We start from the raw sequence: 19,037 nt of genomic DNA on the forward strand, positions 1-19,037 counted from the left end.
TTAACACATGCCAACAGCAAGTAAAACAGAAGAACCTCTGTAGCAGACTAACATGCAATAAGAACAATTCTGAACACAGTTACAGACTTGGAAGCTGAAGCTGTTAGTCCCCCCAAACAGGCTAGTCAACTGAGTTGCACGCTGCTTCTTCGTAAAACCATTTTCTTTGAAATGTTTCTCATGAAGAATGTTTCCCCCCACCCCCCACCCCCCCGAAAGAGGCGATTGTGTTCTGAACAAATACAGTCCTTCAGCAAAGATCGACTCTCGCCTGCAATGCACACCTACCTGATACACCCAGTGGCACCGGGTCGCCTGCCCTCCGGCGGGAGATGCAACGCCCTTCTGCCAGCAGGCTGTTAGTGATTCAGACATCAAGCCTGAATCAGTGTTTCAACTGAAAGAAACCATTAAACCAGAGATAACTGCTTTAAACCTTCTAGATTCAAAGAAATGGCACTTATTTTTCTGATTAGCTCTATCTGGCATAGCCGTTCCCTGCGTCATCCACCCCATCTCCCAGTTGTTCAAGGATAAACAAGAGCAATGGCTGCAAACTACCGTAGCTCTGGCGGTCCCCTACGCAAACACTGGAGCAAGCCCCGAAAGGCAACTACAGCACAGACTGGGGAGTCCAAGATGAACTAATGAGGTACAGAGATGAAAAAAAAAAAAAGGTCCCAAACCAAACCACAAAATCCTTTCCTGAGTTCCTAACGCATCAGAAATGTTTACAGGATGGAAACTAAATTTCCAAAGATGCTTTATTTTATCACAGGAGTCCGTTAGAAGTTATTTTTCTTTAGCTTAGAATCTACCTGCAATTGTAGGTCTGGGACTGGGCTGGTCTAACACAAACTTGTAAGAACAGAAGTGAGAACAGTAGGTCTTTCTGGGACACCAGCAAATTAGATTTCCATTCTAAAGGTCGATTTGTTTATATTACCTACATACATATTTGGAGGCTTCTTTAATAAAATGGTTTGCCAAGTAGATTTCTCAGTCCCATACCCTATTTCTGTGACTCTTTGTAGCATAAAATGATTAGGATTTAGATCAATGCCAAATTCTCGTTGCTGTCTCTCAAAGGGCCTCCATCTGAAAAGCTTTAGTTCACTGTGCCAACTAGTCCCAGCTTTCTTTTGGAAAATACATGTAATACACATGCCAGATTATAAAGATCTCACAGAAGATGTGAAGCATTATTCAGTGTGATTGTTTATATTCCATAGAATAAGAGATTTAAAACAGCTGTTGAATGATTTTATTTAAATATTATTACAGTGATTATCTGAAGAAAATGAGGGTGTCTCTGGAACGTAACATAACTTACTCAAAGATTAATTCAATGAAAAGGATTCTCTGCCTCAACGAAAAATAGCCACTGAACAAACGCATCTCCTATTTTGTTATTTCAGACATAAAAAACTTAACAAAAGAAGGTCAATAATTATTGTGAGGAACCACAGGAATATACAGAAAACAAGCCAATGGTTACTGATAATTTTGTCATTCTCCTTATCTTAGAAATCAGTCGACCCATGAGCACCAACAGCTGGAAGCAGCGGGAACCAGAACACACGGAGGTAAACGTGAACCATCGTCGGCAGAAGGCACAGACAAACTCTTCCTTCACACTCAACAACCCTCTGCAGAGAAATCACGAGGGGTATGTCATCTAAAGCTGAAGTGAGACAGGATCACAGGGGCAAGTGGGATTGTTGCAATGACCGGAAAACTTCTCTCTCCTACTTTAATAACAAGTTCAAGGAAAATAGTTAGCCACCAGCAGTAAGCGAGCTTTTGCTTACACTGAAAATACCACAGAGAAGCCGTGATCTAAGAGAGAATTAACAAATAATATTCAAAGTGGTAAAGAACTTACAGCAACTGAAATATTGAATTTATTGGCCCTCCTGGTATATACAGTATATAATGGTCAGTTTAAACAAATGATCATGCAGCAAAGTTTCTCCTGCAGATGCTTAGGGTTGACTCAGATTAATGTGAAAAAGGTCGGCTGCGTGATAAGCAGGATCATGGGAATTAACATCGGGTCTGAGTTTTGCTGGCCCCGCCTGCCTACCGGACACACAGAATGTGTTTCATTAAGTACTACACAAACATTAACCAAGTTTAACAACCTTCTCCTGAGATGTCCCAGGAAACGAGGTAGTAAAATTAAAACAGTTAGATGTCTGCTGAAAAGCAAATATATTTATTATGCACTTTCATATACACAGGGATTTTTGCTTAATATAATACAAGGAATAAAATAAAAATTTTACAATGTGAAATTCATTCAATGTACATTAAAGGCTATTTACAACCCACTCCAGGAAAAACAGTCTATCTGCAAACCAAGTTAATTGAGGAGTTCAGATGGGGAATATTAAGCATAACAGACATTTGCATAGCAGAGTAACTGATGAGGGAAAATACCTTTTTATTTTTAAATAAATGGTAATGTTTTCAATACTGATCACAGAGAAGACAAAAATGCATCAATTGTGCCTCTGTATCTCTTAATGCATTTCTCTTTTGAAGAGTTTTTCCACATGCACACAGTATTGATATCCGTGTCCACAAAACAGCCTTTTCCCTAGCGCTCCCATCAAGAATTCTAGACGTCTTGTGGAGACAGCCTCGGAAGGACCAGTGAAATGGGATGGAGAGAAACAGGATTCATGTTTTATTCAGGTTTTGCAGGTTGTGAGAACTGTTACACTGCCAGAAGAAACCGTGCTGCGTCGCAGCTGTGCAACTCCATTCACCTCCATGTGATTGTACAGATGCGAGAGCAGAGCAGAACAGCGCAAACAACAGGGGGAACGGCAACTTTTCTTTGTACGCAAAACTCTCACAAATGATGATATTAAAAAACCACACGCAACAGCAACGTGGAATTACACAGACCTTCTGAGAAAGTGGATGTTTTAAAGCAGATCGTGCTCTGTTCCAGATGATATTCAAAATCTGTAAGAACTGCCGTCCTGAAAACGTTTCACCAGGCCTACTTTCCGCTGATTTGGGTATGAGGTTTCCCTACCAACTGTTTCAAATGTAAATATCATTCACACAAAACCCACCAGGCTATCTGTAAGTTGTGGCCCCTTGTGAAACTGGCCATATTTTTACGTCCTCTGCCCACAAGGTGCAATTAATAACAACACAATAAAATTAAATAAATATAATCCCAATGACAGTCAAGGTCAGTAGAAAAATGTCGGCATTCAGGGATCCCTTTCTACAGAGCAAAACATACATCTAATAACTAAGAAAAGCTGTATTCTTGCACAGTATGGCAAATGTACTGTACTTGAGGTTCGGAACAAGCTTGCCGAGAACATTTTGGTACTCTCACTTTACTGAGCCACTAACCCTCTTAAGGCCATTCTGCTAGACTCCTGTTATGTTTATTTTATAATTGTCCCACAGGGACAAGAAATTCAATACATGAAACATTCAGAATAATCAATATTGCCATGTGTCAACTTTCAACATCTAATTTTACTATATGCTGAATGCCTAACTATAAAAGATTCTTTTTACATTTAGTAACAAGCAAATAAGCATGGAGGTGCAAGATATTAAAAAAAAAAATGCTCTGGTGATTGTTAATAACAAGACACGGAGCCCTTTAGTGCCTCAGAATATGCACTACATATACATCCAGGGGCCATTTATCAAAGTTTAAGGATAGCCATACATCTAATTAATCCTCTAAGAAAAATAACCTTGGCTTTCTATCATCTTATTTGTGGAATGATCAGAATTAGAGTATGAAAAAGATGAATCCCAAGCCTTTAGAAGAAATACTCACATACAAAAATAGGCTTATCTTCTAAAGAGCGAGGCTGTGTAATGGTGAATAGTAGAATATAGCTTGCATTTTTAGAAGAAAATATCCCACTTGTTTCATTTTATCACTCACAGAGCTGTGCAAGTAAGATGTGCACATTCACAGGAAAAATTCATACTGTTCACTTTCACATCAACGGCCTTGATTTTGCTCTCTTTCATACAAGTAAAATTCTTCTGCTGTAAGAGTGGGGGACCAGCCTTCCGTTATCCGTAGATGGACTATCCAGGCTGCCGATTAACCACGCTCCAGGTACAGAGATACTCATGCTGGCTCGACCTCATCCATCTGAATCCGTAACCACATTCATACGAGTTTGTGCTTTAAAGAGTTATCGCCTCAGGACGAGGCCAACTCAGTAATCTCTGTACTCCCCAGACAACGGTAGTACTAACCGTTTGCTTTTCCATTGTACTCTCACTGTCTATTCTCTCGGCCTCAATAACAAAGCGTCTGTATTTTCCATGGTTTGTTTTACTGACATTGTCAATACTGTCCTTTGCTTTGGAAAAAAGAAAGAGCTGTTTCTAACGTATAAAGATACACATGAAAGCAGGATCAGACCTTTTACTTTAGCACCTAAAACATACCCATATTCAGTTACCTCATTACCATAACAATAACGGAGGCTATTGAAGCTCAGGTGTCCAAGACCAAATTTGCCCATTGCTGTCAGCGGTCACAGTCTGCCATCCAGCTTCGGTGCTGTAGTACCAGACGGGATTTTGTCTCTTAAAAATCCCAAAGATACTGCAGACGGTTGCGGTCCAACTCCTTTGCTACCACTGAACAGCTACTACACAGACAGAACACACAAGTACAGTATTTATAAAATACTGTTGCAAGACTTGTATTTCTGGAGAGAACTTTTTGAAGTACACAGGGAACTGACCATACATTACAACAACGCAAATATGACAAACCGTTTGCTTATTTTCTTTAGCCACAGGAAAATAAATACAAAAAGCACTGCCTTTCCATACACAGTTCACTGTGGCACATGCACCTCTACCGAGCATTCTGGAATAGGAAATCAGAATTCCTTGTTCTCATCATTTTCAGCTGTTGTCAGGGAAATACAGCATATTATCTTTCTGCAATTAAAAAAAGTGCTCGTTCTGTGTATTACATACAAAGTACACAAAATAAATTTTTGAAGCACAGAGGGCTATACTGAGAAGGCAGCCTGAAAATGTAGGCACGTTACAGTAATTAAGGTAACTGTACTGTAGTAATCACATTCTTGAATTTCTAGGTGGACTAAACAAGCATTGTATGCTTTCATCCCAGCCAGCTGATAAATCATTCGGAGCAGAAGCGCTTCTGTTCATAGCATCATGGAATTGGCCTAAAAGTACAAAATAGAAACATTAAGTTCTGAAATATTCCATAACACAAACAGTGTTGTCAGAGCGCCGTATCGTTTCTAATTAAAGTTAAAAGCACGCAACAACATACCAACGATGAAAAGTATTTCCTGCCTAACTCAAATCCCATGATTGATTCCCTGTGCTCTCCACCATCCAAAGCAGCCGCAAGGTCCCCAACAGCAGGAGAGCTTCCCGAACAGAGCTCGGAAGCGGCAGCCAGGGAAGGAAAGCCATTCCTCAGGTGCTCCGGTAGAGTATTTCTGATATGATTCTCCACAGGTGACTAATGTATTCACTGGTCAGGGAAATTACTGTTTTTGTGCTTGAGACTTGGCAGAAGAGGAGGTAAATTATAGCCTGCGCCAAGCAATTCATAATCCACGCAAAACTGTTTTAAACTTCCATATTTAAAATGAAGCTATGAAAAAATCGTTAGAGAAATGGCAAAAGGAACCATTTGGTTATCCATCACCTCATATGCTTAGCTACTTGCATAAACAAGTACTTCACAGAAAAAAAACCCGAATTTTCAGTAGAGCACTATTTGTTCCAGGATAAAGCAAAGCCCAATTCGAGTTTCAAAATTATATGTGGGATGTTTCAATTTTTTTTACATGCTTTGCTTACATTTTAAAATCAACAAAGATGGAAAATTCATGAAAACTCTTGATGACAGGTCAGGTCAAATCAATACGTCCTACGTCAGAACCATACCATTTATTTACAATAAAGAGTAACATGAAAGCAAGGACTGAACATCAGGCGCTGGTACAGAGGAGTTAGGAAATACAATCCTTAATTATACATTTGAATATGTTTTAGGAAGGTAGGAAAAAATTTACAGACATATTTAAATCCTGTTTGGACACAATGTAGAACTGTGGGAATCTAAAGTCCCTTTGACTTTTGGGAAGATTTAGGGCCCATTCTCTCTCACCTGCCTGTTCCTCTCTACGCCTGCTCCTGTCATCCTGCCTCTTCACTTTTGCCTGCCCCACAGCTCACCTGACCCTTTGCTAATATTTGGATTTTATAAATGTGCAGGCTCTAGTATATAGTTTTTTAAAAGTCTGTATTGTTTCAAGTATTTTAATTTAACCAAAATGCCAACCCCAAGGAAACATCCTGGAGTTCTGCAATTCACAGGAAACCTCAGCTACCTCTAGTGATGCATTCCATTAAAGTGAAATCCATTTCCAGGGCATTTTGGAAAAAACCCTGTCTATGTGTTTTTGACAGCTGAAAACCTCCCATTTGTGGATGCTGCACCACCTGCAATTGTCCAAGAAACCTGCAGTCTTTGAGGACTTGCAGCAGAACTGAGTCAGCCAGCAAGAACACTCTTGCTTTAAGGAGCAGCAGTCTGATCTGTAAAAAATGCAGCATTTACACAAACAAAATATATGCTTTCAAAAACAATCAAATAAGCAATAAGAGATGTGCATACATTTAATAAAAATGCCGCTGCTTTGAAATCCAAATAGAAAATATATTAACATATTCCCAACACCCTAAAAAAGATAAACCTCATCACGAAGAGGGAGAAAAATAGTTCTATTTTAGCTGACTCACTGACAATTCAGGTCTGAAAAAGCTACGTAAAATTCCTTTTTCAGCTTAAAATTCAGTATGGGAGAGAAAGTGAGCAATCTAAATGAATTCCACTGATTAAGAACTACAGAACGGTCAGAAAATTGCCACCATAACATAGATTCTAATCTTGCTCTGAGGAATGCCATCTCTTTTATAGGAGGGTTACCTTCACAGTAAGAGAAATATAAAATCAAAGCTTTAGTGTATTTTAACTTTTTAGTGTATTTTAACTTTTTAACTTGTAGGTAATTATGCTATTGAGATTTCACATTTAAAATCCAAATTCACAAAAGTAAAGTGGTTGCCTGTAACTTACAAGAAACTTCAGAAGCTTCCTGAAAGGCATTTTTGTAAACAATGAAATAATCACTGTATCTGAAAGTATCACATATTAAAATTCCCGGCTATCCTTGTGTTTGAAAAGAAAAGTCTAAATCAGTGCTACATGAAACCTGCTGTTTTATTCAGTCAAATATCAAAGATAGTGGGGTATGATTTGTGCAACGAGAATTCAACAGAAAATGTGACGGTGATCCAATTCCTCTACAGTTGATGCTTATAAGCGACATCAAAACAAATACTAGCCAGGCTAAGATTTTAACATTCGTGGTTTTCATTAAGAAAGCAGTTATTATGATAAACGACAGTGAAACATAATCTTAGCATATTTAAAACGCACATGATGACATACATGCATTTGCTTCCCTTGTGACTGGAGAGGTTACCTTTTATAATGGTGTTTCCTTCTTGTAGTTGAAACTTGGGTCGCTACCTTCGATCTGAAGTTTTAAGGCTTGCTTAAGGCTGAGTTCTGTCTCTGCGGGAGGATAGCCTTCCAGTACTTCCTGATGCCCTCTATCCTGCACTGTTCGTGGGACAGACACCCTACCAAGAAAAACCTGATTGCTCTGAAGATGGTAATTTGGATTCGTCATAATTCCATTTCTCTTCTTCTGTTCTCCACTCTGTTGGTGAATTAGGAACTGTTGCGGAGATCGACCAACTTCTTGCTGAGCTGGAGGGACCAAAATTTTGCACTGTGGCTCTGCCGGCATTGATTTAAGCGGCACGCTTGTCCCAGATTTGGCAACGGGTACTCGTTTATCAAACTGAGTCATTTCGTACTCTAACACTTTTGGTTGGGAGGAACTACTTTGTTTTATTTTTTTTCCAGCTGACCCAGATTTGCTGGAGCTGTCCGTTTTCCCCCCTTTGTTGGCTTTAGTTGATTTCAAACTAGGTTTTACTTGGCTCCATTCAAATTCACTACTTGGTGAATTATGATTTTGACTTAGGGAATGAGTTGTGGAAGAAGGAGAAACAATAGACTGCCTACTTCTGCTGCGTGGCAGGGAGTGCTGCTGTATTTGCTCTGTGAATGACAGGCTGTGGAAACTATCAATGGGCACCGTCTGAGCAGTCGCAGTTGATGATGTGGTGCGGAGAGAAGAATTTTTGGAACTCTTCAGGGAATTATTTGATAAAGATGACTTCTGACGGTCAACTGTAGAATCAGGTGACTCTGAAGGAGAACTGAAGGCATGAGCAGGCCCATTAGATAAGCCACGCATACTAGGCTGCATATCTCCACCAGTACTCCCTGAACTATTTGACTTCATTGTTAATGACTGCATTTTAGAGGAAACCGACTGTAAGGGTTTTTGCTCCATTGTGTGGACCGGAGATGGCGTGCAACCATTCAGAGTAGATGCACCATATTTTTCCAGTAATTTAATAATCTGAGAGTGTCCATTTTTGGCTGCAACACGCATAGCAGTGCGCCCGAACTGGTCGGCATGATTTGGATCAGCACCATGCTCTAGTAATATTTGGACAACGTCAATGTGCCCTTCTTGGGCTGCAATGCAGAGTCCAGTAGCACCTTGATTACATGTATGGTCAACCAGAGCTCCATGCTCAATGAGAAGCTGCACTACCTTCACGTGACCTTGCCATGCAGCAGACTGCAAAGCAGATCTCTTCTCGTTATCTGCAGCATTCACATCAGCATGGTATGTTATCAGCACCTGTACCATCTCCAAATGGCCCTGCCAGCAGGAAACATGGAGTGCCGTTCTTCCTTCAGCATCACTTGCTTCTACGTTTGCACCATTTTCTAAAAAATACTCAGCCATTGTAAGCTGGTTTTCTAACGCTAAGATATAAAGTGTTGGCCGGCCATCAGCATCTTTGTAGTTTACATCTGCTCCATGGCTGAGCAGTAGTTCGACTATATCTCTGTGACCTTCTAAAGCAGCAACCCGGAGAGCATTTCTCCCATCATAGCCTCTCTGATCAATGTTGGATTTATTTTCCAGTAATATCTGCACACAATCATAGTGACCTTCTTGTGCAGCTAATATGAAAGGTATACGTCCATCATTATCAATTTCGTTTGTTCTAGCACCTTGTTCTATAAGAGCTTCACAGATCAACCTGTGACCTTCAAAAGCTGCCATATGCAAAGGTGTCCAGCCTGCATCATCTCTATGATTTTCATCTAGTCCCCTGTCCAGCAGAGTCCGTACTACTTCAACATTGCCTTGTGCAGAGGCTATGCTCAGAACTGTTCTCCCTTCACTGTCGATGCTATCAACAGCTGCACCCCAAAATAAAAGAGTATTTACAACTGAAGCGTGGCCCATGGAGGCTGCTGCCAGAAGCGGTGTACGACCGTTGTTGTCTGTGTGATCAACATCAGCTCCTCCTTCTAGAAGCAGATCAACAACATCTACGTGTCCTTCATAAGCAGCTACCAGCAGTGGAGTCATGCCGTCTTTATCGCAATGGTCAACTTCAGCACCACGGTCAATTAGAAGACTAACCACGGAGGCATGTCCCTTACTGGCTGGTACACAAAGCGCAGCCACAGACAGCGCAGTCCTTCCATCCACATCCTCATGGTTTACCTCTGCACCATGATCCAGCAGGTGCTCCACAATCTCTTTATGCCCCATGTATGCGGCTGCAATCAAAGCTGTTCTGCCCTCATTATCAGCTTTATTAACTTCAGCACCATGTTGAAGCAGATTCAGCACAATATCTTCATGTCCTCCCCAAGCTGCTGCTCTCAGTGCCGTTCGACTGTCAGCATCTGCACAGTCCACTTTGACTCCAGCATAAAGGAGGGCAGAAACCACCTCTGTGTGCCCACCCCACGCTGCAGATCGCAATGCCGTCCAGCCATCATGATCAGTGTGATTAACGTTAGCCCCACATCCGATCAAGCAATTGACAACCTTGGTATGTCCCTGCCGAGCAGCTAACGTAAGTGCTGTTTGCCCATGAGTATCTTCTATCTCTAAATCTGCTCCCCTTGAAACCAGTAAGTTAACGACATCGAGGTTGCCGCTGTACGCTGCGTTTGCCAAGAGCGTTCTCCCATTGGAATCGCACTGGTTCACTGATGCTCCGTTGTCTAACAAGGTGCGAATGGAATCTTCTCTCTCCAGAGCCTGCCGAACAATGCAAGAGGTGCGGTCATCTTCACTGTTGACGTGAGCACCAGCTTTTACCAGTAGCTGTAATACTTCTTGTTCTTTAGGAATTAAGGTTGACAGGGAGTCTTTGACAGGTGTGCCATTCCATATCATCCATAAAGCCAGCTCTGAAGTCTCTAACTGTAAATTTGAATTAATTAGATGCAATGCAAACTCTTGAGCTTCTAATGGTGTTAAATCCTTTGCTCGGCAAGTGTAACTCATTGCCAGCATTCTGTGTCCCTCTGCTGCATTACACAAGTATTTCTGCGTACAGTGCTTTACATCTAGCAACCATTCTGCAAAACTGTAATGAAACAAGATTTTTGTATTTCCAAGTCCATCAATGAGGACTTTTGACAGGACATCCAATTTGCGTTGAAAGTCTTCCATCGTCAACGTCATGTTTTTGGTCCACACTGCATGATACAATTCCGTTGTGGTTAACGGCCTACAGGCTGCAAGAATTACGTTAAGAATAGGCTGGACCTTTGCAAATTGTTTTCTCACAAAAAGCCTCTGACAGAGCCAAAGGTATAGGCCATTTAATGTTCCGGGAATATCACGGATCTCTCGTAACATAATAAAATTCTCCACAACTCCATCTAGGACACGTTCCAGATACAAAAAGCAACCGCTGCTTTTGATGTGAAGCTGATTCAGCATTTCTGCAGTTTCTTTTGTGAGATGTTGTCTCAGCGCTTCCTCCTGATCTAAACGATGCAGAATATATTGTTGCACATCTTTCACAATGTAAGCCTTTCGTAGATCATCCAAACTCATTTTTCGAAAACCTATTAAAAGGGAAGAAAGTTATTATTTCTGATCTAGTTTCATTTAACTCAATGTTAAAAAAAAAAAAGAGACATTTCTGGGAAGGGAACACCCACAACCATGTATTTGGTGTATACACACAGTGAAAGTAAATTAATCATAATAGCAGAGAACTTTGATAATAGATGTATTTTATCATCATCTACTATTAAGATGAAATACATGCTACCTAGGAAGAAAACTTAAAATATTACTTTGAATTGCGTGTCTTCCTTGGACAATGCTAAACACCTAAGCAAAACCACCAGAACTGCAACCAAAATAAGATTATTAAGTATTATTATATTATTAAAGGAATAATCTCTTCTCCAATGTGGTTAACAATGGAATTCCAAATAATTTTCAGCTATTTAGATTAAGACAGCTATTACATTCATATAATTATAGAAGAGGTTATTCACACCTGGTGAATAGGTACATATGCATGGTGAAATGTACATAAACCACTTCAACCTTATCACCTTACTTTCTTTCAAAAGGTTTTAAGACATGGGAGACACAGACCCTCAAAAATAGTTTTAAATATCTTTACACCTCTGTCCCCTGAAAACTACCTTTTTTTTCCTTTTTTTTCAAGTAAGGACTGAGTTTTAGATAAACACCTCTGTTCTTTGGTAGGTGACTCACTGTATGAGGAAACAGGTTTTCTTATAGTCATATGATCTCTTTGTTTTTACAACCTGTTTACTATTTAGAGGAAAAAGGGAAATTATTTCATACATGCATACTGTGTACATCTCCTCCCTACACACGTACACACACACACCCCCCGCCCAAAGGAAAGAACACGATTTTTAGCAGCATGTGAGAAGTCCCTAGGGCAACCTCGGTGGCCATAAGGCTCTCAAGAACGAGACGGAATTCAGATAGAGTTGTACCCACTACATGGCTATCCCTGTCATTTGAAACATTTGCCTTGGTAGTGCCTAGTTAAGCATTTCATGAAGACCCATCCTCTTTGATTAACAACACATTACATTTTTTGAACAATACTCTTATGGAAGCTATTGCAAAACCACAGAGGTCACAGACACAGAAGCTTAAACCACTGTGTTTTAGGCCCGAACTGTACCCCATTTCTCCAGGGACAGGCTGTAAGCTCTTCCTCCAGCGTAGCAGATTGCACACATTTCCTTACAGTCAGCTCAGCTAGTCATAAAAACCCCCAACTTTGCTTTTCAAACCAAAGCAGTTACTAACCTCCAAATTACACTCAAGGAAAAGCAATGCATTCGATGCAATTTTGTCCCCCTCTCCATGGAGCAAATAATTTTAAGGGAGTCTCTGAAGAATGTTATTTTCAGGTCTATGTTTTTCTTGTATTTAAACACTCTGTGGACCAAACTGCTTAGTCTGTGAGCTTGCTCTGACAGAAAATGCAGCCCGATAACAGAGCTGTGTTTTTTGTTCCTGAGTGTCCTCAGCAGAAGTTTTGAATGTCACATCAAGCTCACACTGTTAATTGTTTAGTCTACATGAGCATTGTACAAACACAACGGATTAGAACTGAGAGGCAAATTATGGTGGTGTTACTAAGATATTTCTGCTTCCCTTATTAATTCTGGTAGCACTGCAAATCTAACAGGACTAAATCAATAGAATGCCTAAAACAAAATCATGCTTCTCCCCAGAATAAAATCAATGGATAGGACACTTCTGCACAGTCACTTCTCAGGCTAAGACTACGCCAATAAGGTTGTCTACCTGAAGATTTCTGAACGAGAAGGCCAGGAGGCAGAAAGTAATTATTCTGGGGGATCTTCCTCCATTCCACAGAAGCATTTTTTTTTTTCTGCTTTCAAAAGCAATACAGAACCATCTTGATCCACCATAAATTGTCACAACTTCAAGTAATGTCCTAAGCTGACCTACAGAATGGCATAATTCATCAATTTACTATGTATTTGATTAAAATATCCTGTATGCAACTCTGTAAAGCCCTTAATTCTTGCACATCAGCCAAGTAAGAAACTTTGCTCAGTAAGAACAGGCAGTGCCCTGTGATTCTGCAGATCTCAAGCTTCCACTTCAAATGAAACACTGTTTGTAGGTTATGATGCTTCAGAAGATACAGAAGTGAAAATAGAGGCATTAAAACCAGAGCGTAGCTTGGTGCATGCATTCAGCCATATGCACACACAGAGCAGTAATTAGACACAAGTGTCCCTTTGGTCATCTTGGGAGCAGGGAACAGCTCCGTTTCGCTCAATTCAGAGCAAATGCAACCACTGCGTTCACTCACCTTCCAGCTTTTTGAACCTCTCTGCTTCTCCTAGTGCAGATTTGTCCCTGTCACTTGGCTGAATGAGAACAGGTTCAGAGCTCTGTAAACTCCTTCTCCATGTGTTGAGTCATGAGCGACTCTGCTCACAACACCCCCATCTCTCACACTAATCCCATGCCCACATCCTTCCTTCCAATATATATCTGCACATGTAAGCTGTTTTTATTTTTAAATTACTCAAGTGTTTTTTTCAGGTTTTACAGCAGTGGATTTCATCTCCCCCAGTGAGCAAACCCCTGACTGACTCACATGACAGCAATCCTGAGATTTCAGCTCACGTTCAGTGTTGACTAATGACTACACTTCGCCTCCCCTGACTCCCAGCCTTCACATGAAAACTTGCAGAGTGATCACTGTTTAAGCATCTTCAGTCCCTGTATGTGTGATTCAAAAGCAAAAAATTCTTGCTTATCTTGCAGTGTTCTTTGAATGCCAATTTTAATTTTGCTTCCCAAAACGGGTGGGGAAGCGAACAAAATCATAATTTTGGATGTGATTTAAAAAAACAACACCAAACCCTCCCAAAAAAGTAGAAAAGGAAGGGGTTGTGGTGGCTCCCCCCTCCCGCAAATGAGGCTGTATCATTACTTTATTCCATATTAGGGTTAAAAATATTGCCCTACTCTGTATTACCTGAGACATACCAAATGTCTAAGCACTTCAGCCAAGCAAATAAATTTCAGAAGACTTCTGAGCAGTGAATATTCCAGAAGTCAGTAATTTAAACAATTTGGCTGGCTGTATGTTCGCTGAAGCTAAAACCTGTTTCTTTTCTTTTGCAATATTTCCAAATATTCCTTGTTAATGAGATCCTATATATCATATCTGAAGACAAGTTTGTATAGCGAGAAGCACACTACGCTCATACAGATCTTCACATATACCAGGGATGTGTATCTATATCTCTGATAAAGACACATGCTCCTTAAGGGCTGGGATGCTGGGATTAACAAACTGCCGTTGTAACAGACTTTTGAACAGAAATAGGTTGTTAATTTTAACCACTGCACCATGCCATACTATAATAAGCAAATAACTCAAAAAAGGCCTTACAATTTTTTTTTAAAGCTCAAATTCTTGTTGCTAGCTTGAAGGAGGGAAACAAAGCTGTATTTTTTTGCCCAAACATCTATCTAAATGAGGTCGTTTTACATTTCCAAACAAAGATCCTGTAAACTCGCTTTTCAACCCTACCAGATACAATAAGTCACTTTCATGGACAAGAAGCACCAAAACATTAAGAGAAAGCTCATTTTGTTTCAGAGGCATTCCCATGAACTACTTAAGCTCAGCAAAACAGAGGAGTGCAGTAGACAGAACTTGCAGTCCCACGACCCTGCTTTTTGCATTGTTAAAACTATTCTTACAACACACCACTTTCAACCCAATGGGAGCTCCAGTATGGACTTTCCCGATTTATTAAATTCCTGGCAGTTCTGTAAACAGATCAGTTCCAAATGTATTTCTTGGCAAGATCTAGGGTCATTCAAAGGAGAAAAAAAAAAAAAGGTATCTTGGCTATACAAATACCTTTACAGTATGTCAACCTTTTCAAACTTTAATAATAAAAAATAAGGTATTAACTGGCAGGTTCCAGTAATTACTTAAAAATATCCTTCTATTTTCATATCTTGAAATACATTTATGTAAGTAAGCTACAAAAGTTTTAAGTACTTTTTCATATATTTCATTTAACTGACCTGTTAAATTTAATCTAAATTACTAAAAACATGGCAGTGTTTTGGCATTAATAATTTACACTGCTGACCCAAGCATATACTAAAGTAGGTATATCTATGGCCATTTAAGCACACCTGCTCAAAAAGAGTAACGTATCCAGCAGAGTAAAACGCAGCTGAAAACTCAAGCAGCACACTTAGCTTTTAGTGCATTTGCAGTATACCATGCATTACAAATTTCACTGCGTCTACCTCAGATGCTAAAAGACACTGAGGATGAAATCTGCTGCTCTCACTGGTCCGTGTCATTGCATGGAAGTTTATTAAGTTAGATTTACAGGTAACAGTCCATTTAAAACAATTTAGTCTTCCCTCTTTAATTACAAAGGAAATAAATTCAACATTTACCCACAGCTTTTTACTAGGAAATATGAAATTCCCTAGTATCATGTTTTCAAAGTGGCAATCAGAAGAAAGTGGTAATAAGAAAGGAAACAGTAATTAAAAGCTCCCAGTTTATTTCCCAAGCCTTCTAAGTAATTTTCTTTCCAAAACCTAAACAAGAAATTAAATTTTTCAAAGCTTTGACATTATAGAAGTGAATTTTAAAACTACCAAGTTATATAAAAATTATTTTTAATAGTAAAAATCCAACTCCCATGATGACTTCAAAGCAACATGAAACCACCCAAATAAATTCCAACGTACACCGAAAAATTTGAGGACAACTTAGATTTTCTTTTTCGAAGCAATTTTTTGAAGCTATCTCTCCTGAAGTGGTCTCATGCCATTTCTTCTCTGAAATGGCAGCTAATGAGAAAAAGGTTCAGTTCCAAAGCAGGCAGCTGATTCGATTTGGGGATTCAGCAATACAGCTACCTGAGTAGCTTCAATCACCGAACAGTATGACTTTTCCGGGCACAGAGTAGCTCAGCTGTGATTTTTACTATATTCTCTGAAGTTTTCACATTTTTGCTTATTTTTTTTATTTTAGGAAAGGCTACAAGAAAAACCACCCTGCCTATCTATTCAGACCAGAACCAACACATAGCAGAAATATGAGAAAGACTTAGGCTCCCAAGATTTCTAATCCAGAATAAGTTTGGATAAATATCAGCTCTTAAGAATATCTGGTTGTCTGGAACTGAATGATAGATAAAAGGATGAGTGAAAAATGAATGACAGACTGTCTGCTTTTGCCTATGGATAAGTGGGTGAATGGAGCTTAAGCTGCCTCTGAGGCTAAACGGAACCCTTTCACATCCGCTTTTGAGTCTTTTTGTTTCCAGTATCTTTCCGCTATCTAACATCAACTTCATTGAAACTACGGCTCCCTGAGATGTGACATCTGCGTGAGTTGTACCACACTGGCGCACTCATGCCTCATGCATGAGAAGGAATTCTTTGGATGAAGAATGTCAGTGTTTAAATGAGGGGTATAATCAAGCCAGATGCCACAGATATTTGATTTACGTGCGTAGCAGAGAAGAAGAAATTAAGCAAATGGCTATTATGAAAAGCCTCTATAAACCAATAAATATAGCATTTGTACATATGCACTTTTGTCTATTTACTTTTATGCTGTTATTGAGAAATTATCTGCTTTTCACTCAAACTTATCTGAATAAAATTGGCTGATTTTAAAACGTCTAAAGTTTTAAAACTAATACGATGGATGTTTAGAGAAAGGAATTTAGCTTTGTAAGAACAACTGCTATGCTTTCAAGATTTAGCCTCATTTTAGAAGATGCATTTTTCTTAGCTAATTAGCTGAAGCGTAAAAACTAAAATTGTATGCTCCGTGCCACTTCAGGTTAGCGGGCTTTTTCAGTTATGTAGAAGCACAAGGAAACCTTTTCTAACATTATAATACAAAGACTGGAAAGATTGCGTTCAATGTAGCTGCTGGCCTGTCCGTACTTGTAGCCAAATGAGAGCAAATGATGATGTGGGAGATAATGTGGACAATTACCGGTGCAAGACAGAAAATTGATACATTTAGGGAAAAAGTCATAAGAAAAACAAATGGGCCCGATGTGGCAGTTGGTGACAGTGCAAAAGGAGGAAGGAGGACACTCATATTCCCCACCTTTTTTACTCAGCTGGCTGGCTTTTGCTCACTGTGGAGGGTGACCACAGACTTACGAAGGCATCATTTTACATTTGGTTCATATTTTTGAGGTTGTCTCTGCAGCCACAAAAGGCAAAACCCCCCCTTTTTTTTTTTTAATTAATGAAAGCTGAGAATCTGAGTAAGGGGAAAAATCTGTAGCACATTGTGCTACTACAGAATCTGGGAATACAGAAGGGCCCAGAACACAAGCTGCAGCACATGCAGGCACAACTACTCAACTTTCATAAATAAAGTCATCAACAAAAGTGAAGGAACAAAGAGGACCAGAATAAACACCCGTCCTTTTCTCATTCTTGGAGAGGGAGTGATGATGTATTCACCACTGGCAGCAGCAAGATGGCAGTGGATGAGAAAGACTGAACTCCTCCTTCCACGTCATCACTATTTTTGGCTAGGGAGATGCTTGCAGAACTCTCATCTGTACTGGACACCCAAAAAAAAAGTATCATCAGGACCAGGCCACCGCAGCAATCCTGATCCCAGCCATTAACATCACTTTCTGACAAACAGGTTTAGCTCTCATTTCAGCAGATTCCTGAAGGAAGTTTTCACTGCATGAAAATTTTAAGTGAAAACTGACATAAGCTGATCGTAAACAAACTGACATCCGTTAGTATAAATTTCATATTGTACTCTAAAATTTTTAGCAGAAAGAACTATAGATGGGACGCATTTTCCTAATCCTAAAAGGATTCCAATCTATCGTACTAAGTTAGAGTGAAACTGATTTTTTTTTTTGGTTCCAAATTAAAGAAACACATTTTCTTCAAATGTACAGTGATTATATTATCATTACGGTTGCAATTTACTAGGAAATTGGAAGTATTAGAAATTCAGTACAATGGTGTCCCAGAGCACAGCGCACATTGCACACCATTTATTTCTTCAGTCATGAGTGCAAAAAATACCCAGCATTGATCTTGAATTCTTCCTGCCCACCAATTAAATAGCTTTATAAATTGGCTCAGCTAAAAGTAAACATTCAAATACCAGGAGAAGAGTTTGCCCCAGTAGAAGTGTTAACGACAGTCTATCAGGCTAGACCCAGAAATGACCATTATCTCAAGTTTTGCAGTGTATCTGGAGTTAACAGACGCTTCGGCCATGCTCCTCACATCCTCACTATACCTGTCACAAACTTGAATATTGACTGTAAAAAGGAAAATCATCCAACAGTGTATTAAGCGAGCAACTGTCACATTGGCTGTAATGTCACAGCTTTCTTTCATCATTGAGAAAAACCCACCACTTCCTCCAAATACAGCCTAAAATTTCTTCTTAATTTGTGTCCAATTATTTTGGGATTCATTCTTTCTTTGCTGTACCTTTTCCACAGTGAAGATGGGATTATAATATCACAAGCCAACGTCCTTTATACTATTCATCAAGTCATTCTCTGTGGAAATGAGAAATTAACTAATTGAAATTAAATTTAGTTTAAAGACACATCCATTAGTTCTGCTGATTTTTCCCATCAAGAATCTCACCTGGGAACGCACTTAGAAGACAACAGCAATTTTTTAGGACTAGTCTGAAACATTATACGATTCAATGGAAAGGAAATAAAACTCTGAAGAAAGTTTTGTCTGTATTTTTGGCAATGACAACGTAGCTAATCAGCCAAGCTTTGACAAAACTATTCCCATATGAATGTCCAAAGGAGCCCTGTGAAGCTACCCCAAAGTTTCCTTTAGTTCTCACATACTCCCAAATACCAATCTTCATGTCCGCCACTGATTAATACAGTAATTCGTTCCAAAATGCAATTATCCCATTGACCTTTTGCCACTGTGGAAACGAGC

General features: G+C 39.6%; 1 protein-coding gene across 1 annotated transcript in view; it reads right to left on the reverse strand.

Annotated features, from left to right (window-relative positions):
* Positions 1-2,197: 2,197 nt before the first annotated feature.
* The window catches only part of ANKRD50 (ankyrin repeat domain containing 50), a 42,198-nt gene continuing 25,358 nt past the window's right edge, over positions 2,198-19,037 (reverse strand). Inside the window, exons 3-4 of the mRNA XM_075090212.1 lie at positions 7,551-11,098; positions 2,198-5,210 (exon numbers count right to left, since the gene is read on the reverse strand). Coding sequence (XP_074946313.1) covers positions 7,554-11,098 — 3,545 coding nt within the window. The 3' untranslated portion in view covers positions 2,198-5,210; positions 7,551-7,553. The remainder of the gene's footprint in view (positions 5,211-7,550; positions 11,099-19,037) is intronic.

This window comes from Phalacrocorax aristotelis, chromosome 4 (assembly GCF_949628215.1).
Source record: "Phalacrocorax aristotelis chromosome 4, bGulAri2.1, whole genome shotgun sequence".
Taxonomy (NCBI): Eukaryota; Metazoa; Chordata; class Aves; order Suliformes; family Phalacrocoracidae; genus Phalacrocorax; species Phalacrocorax aristotelis.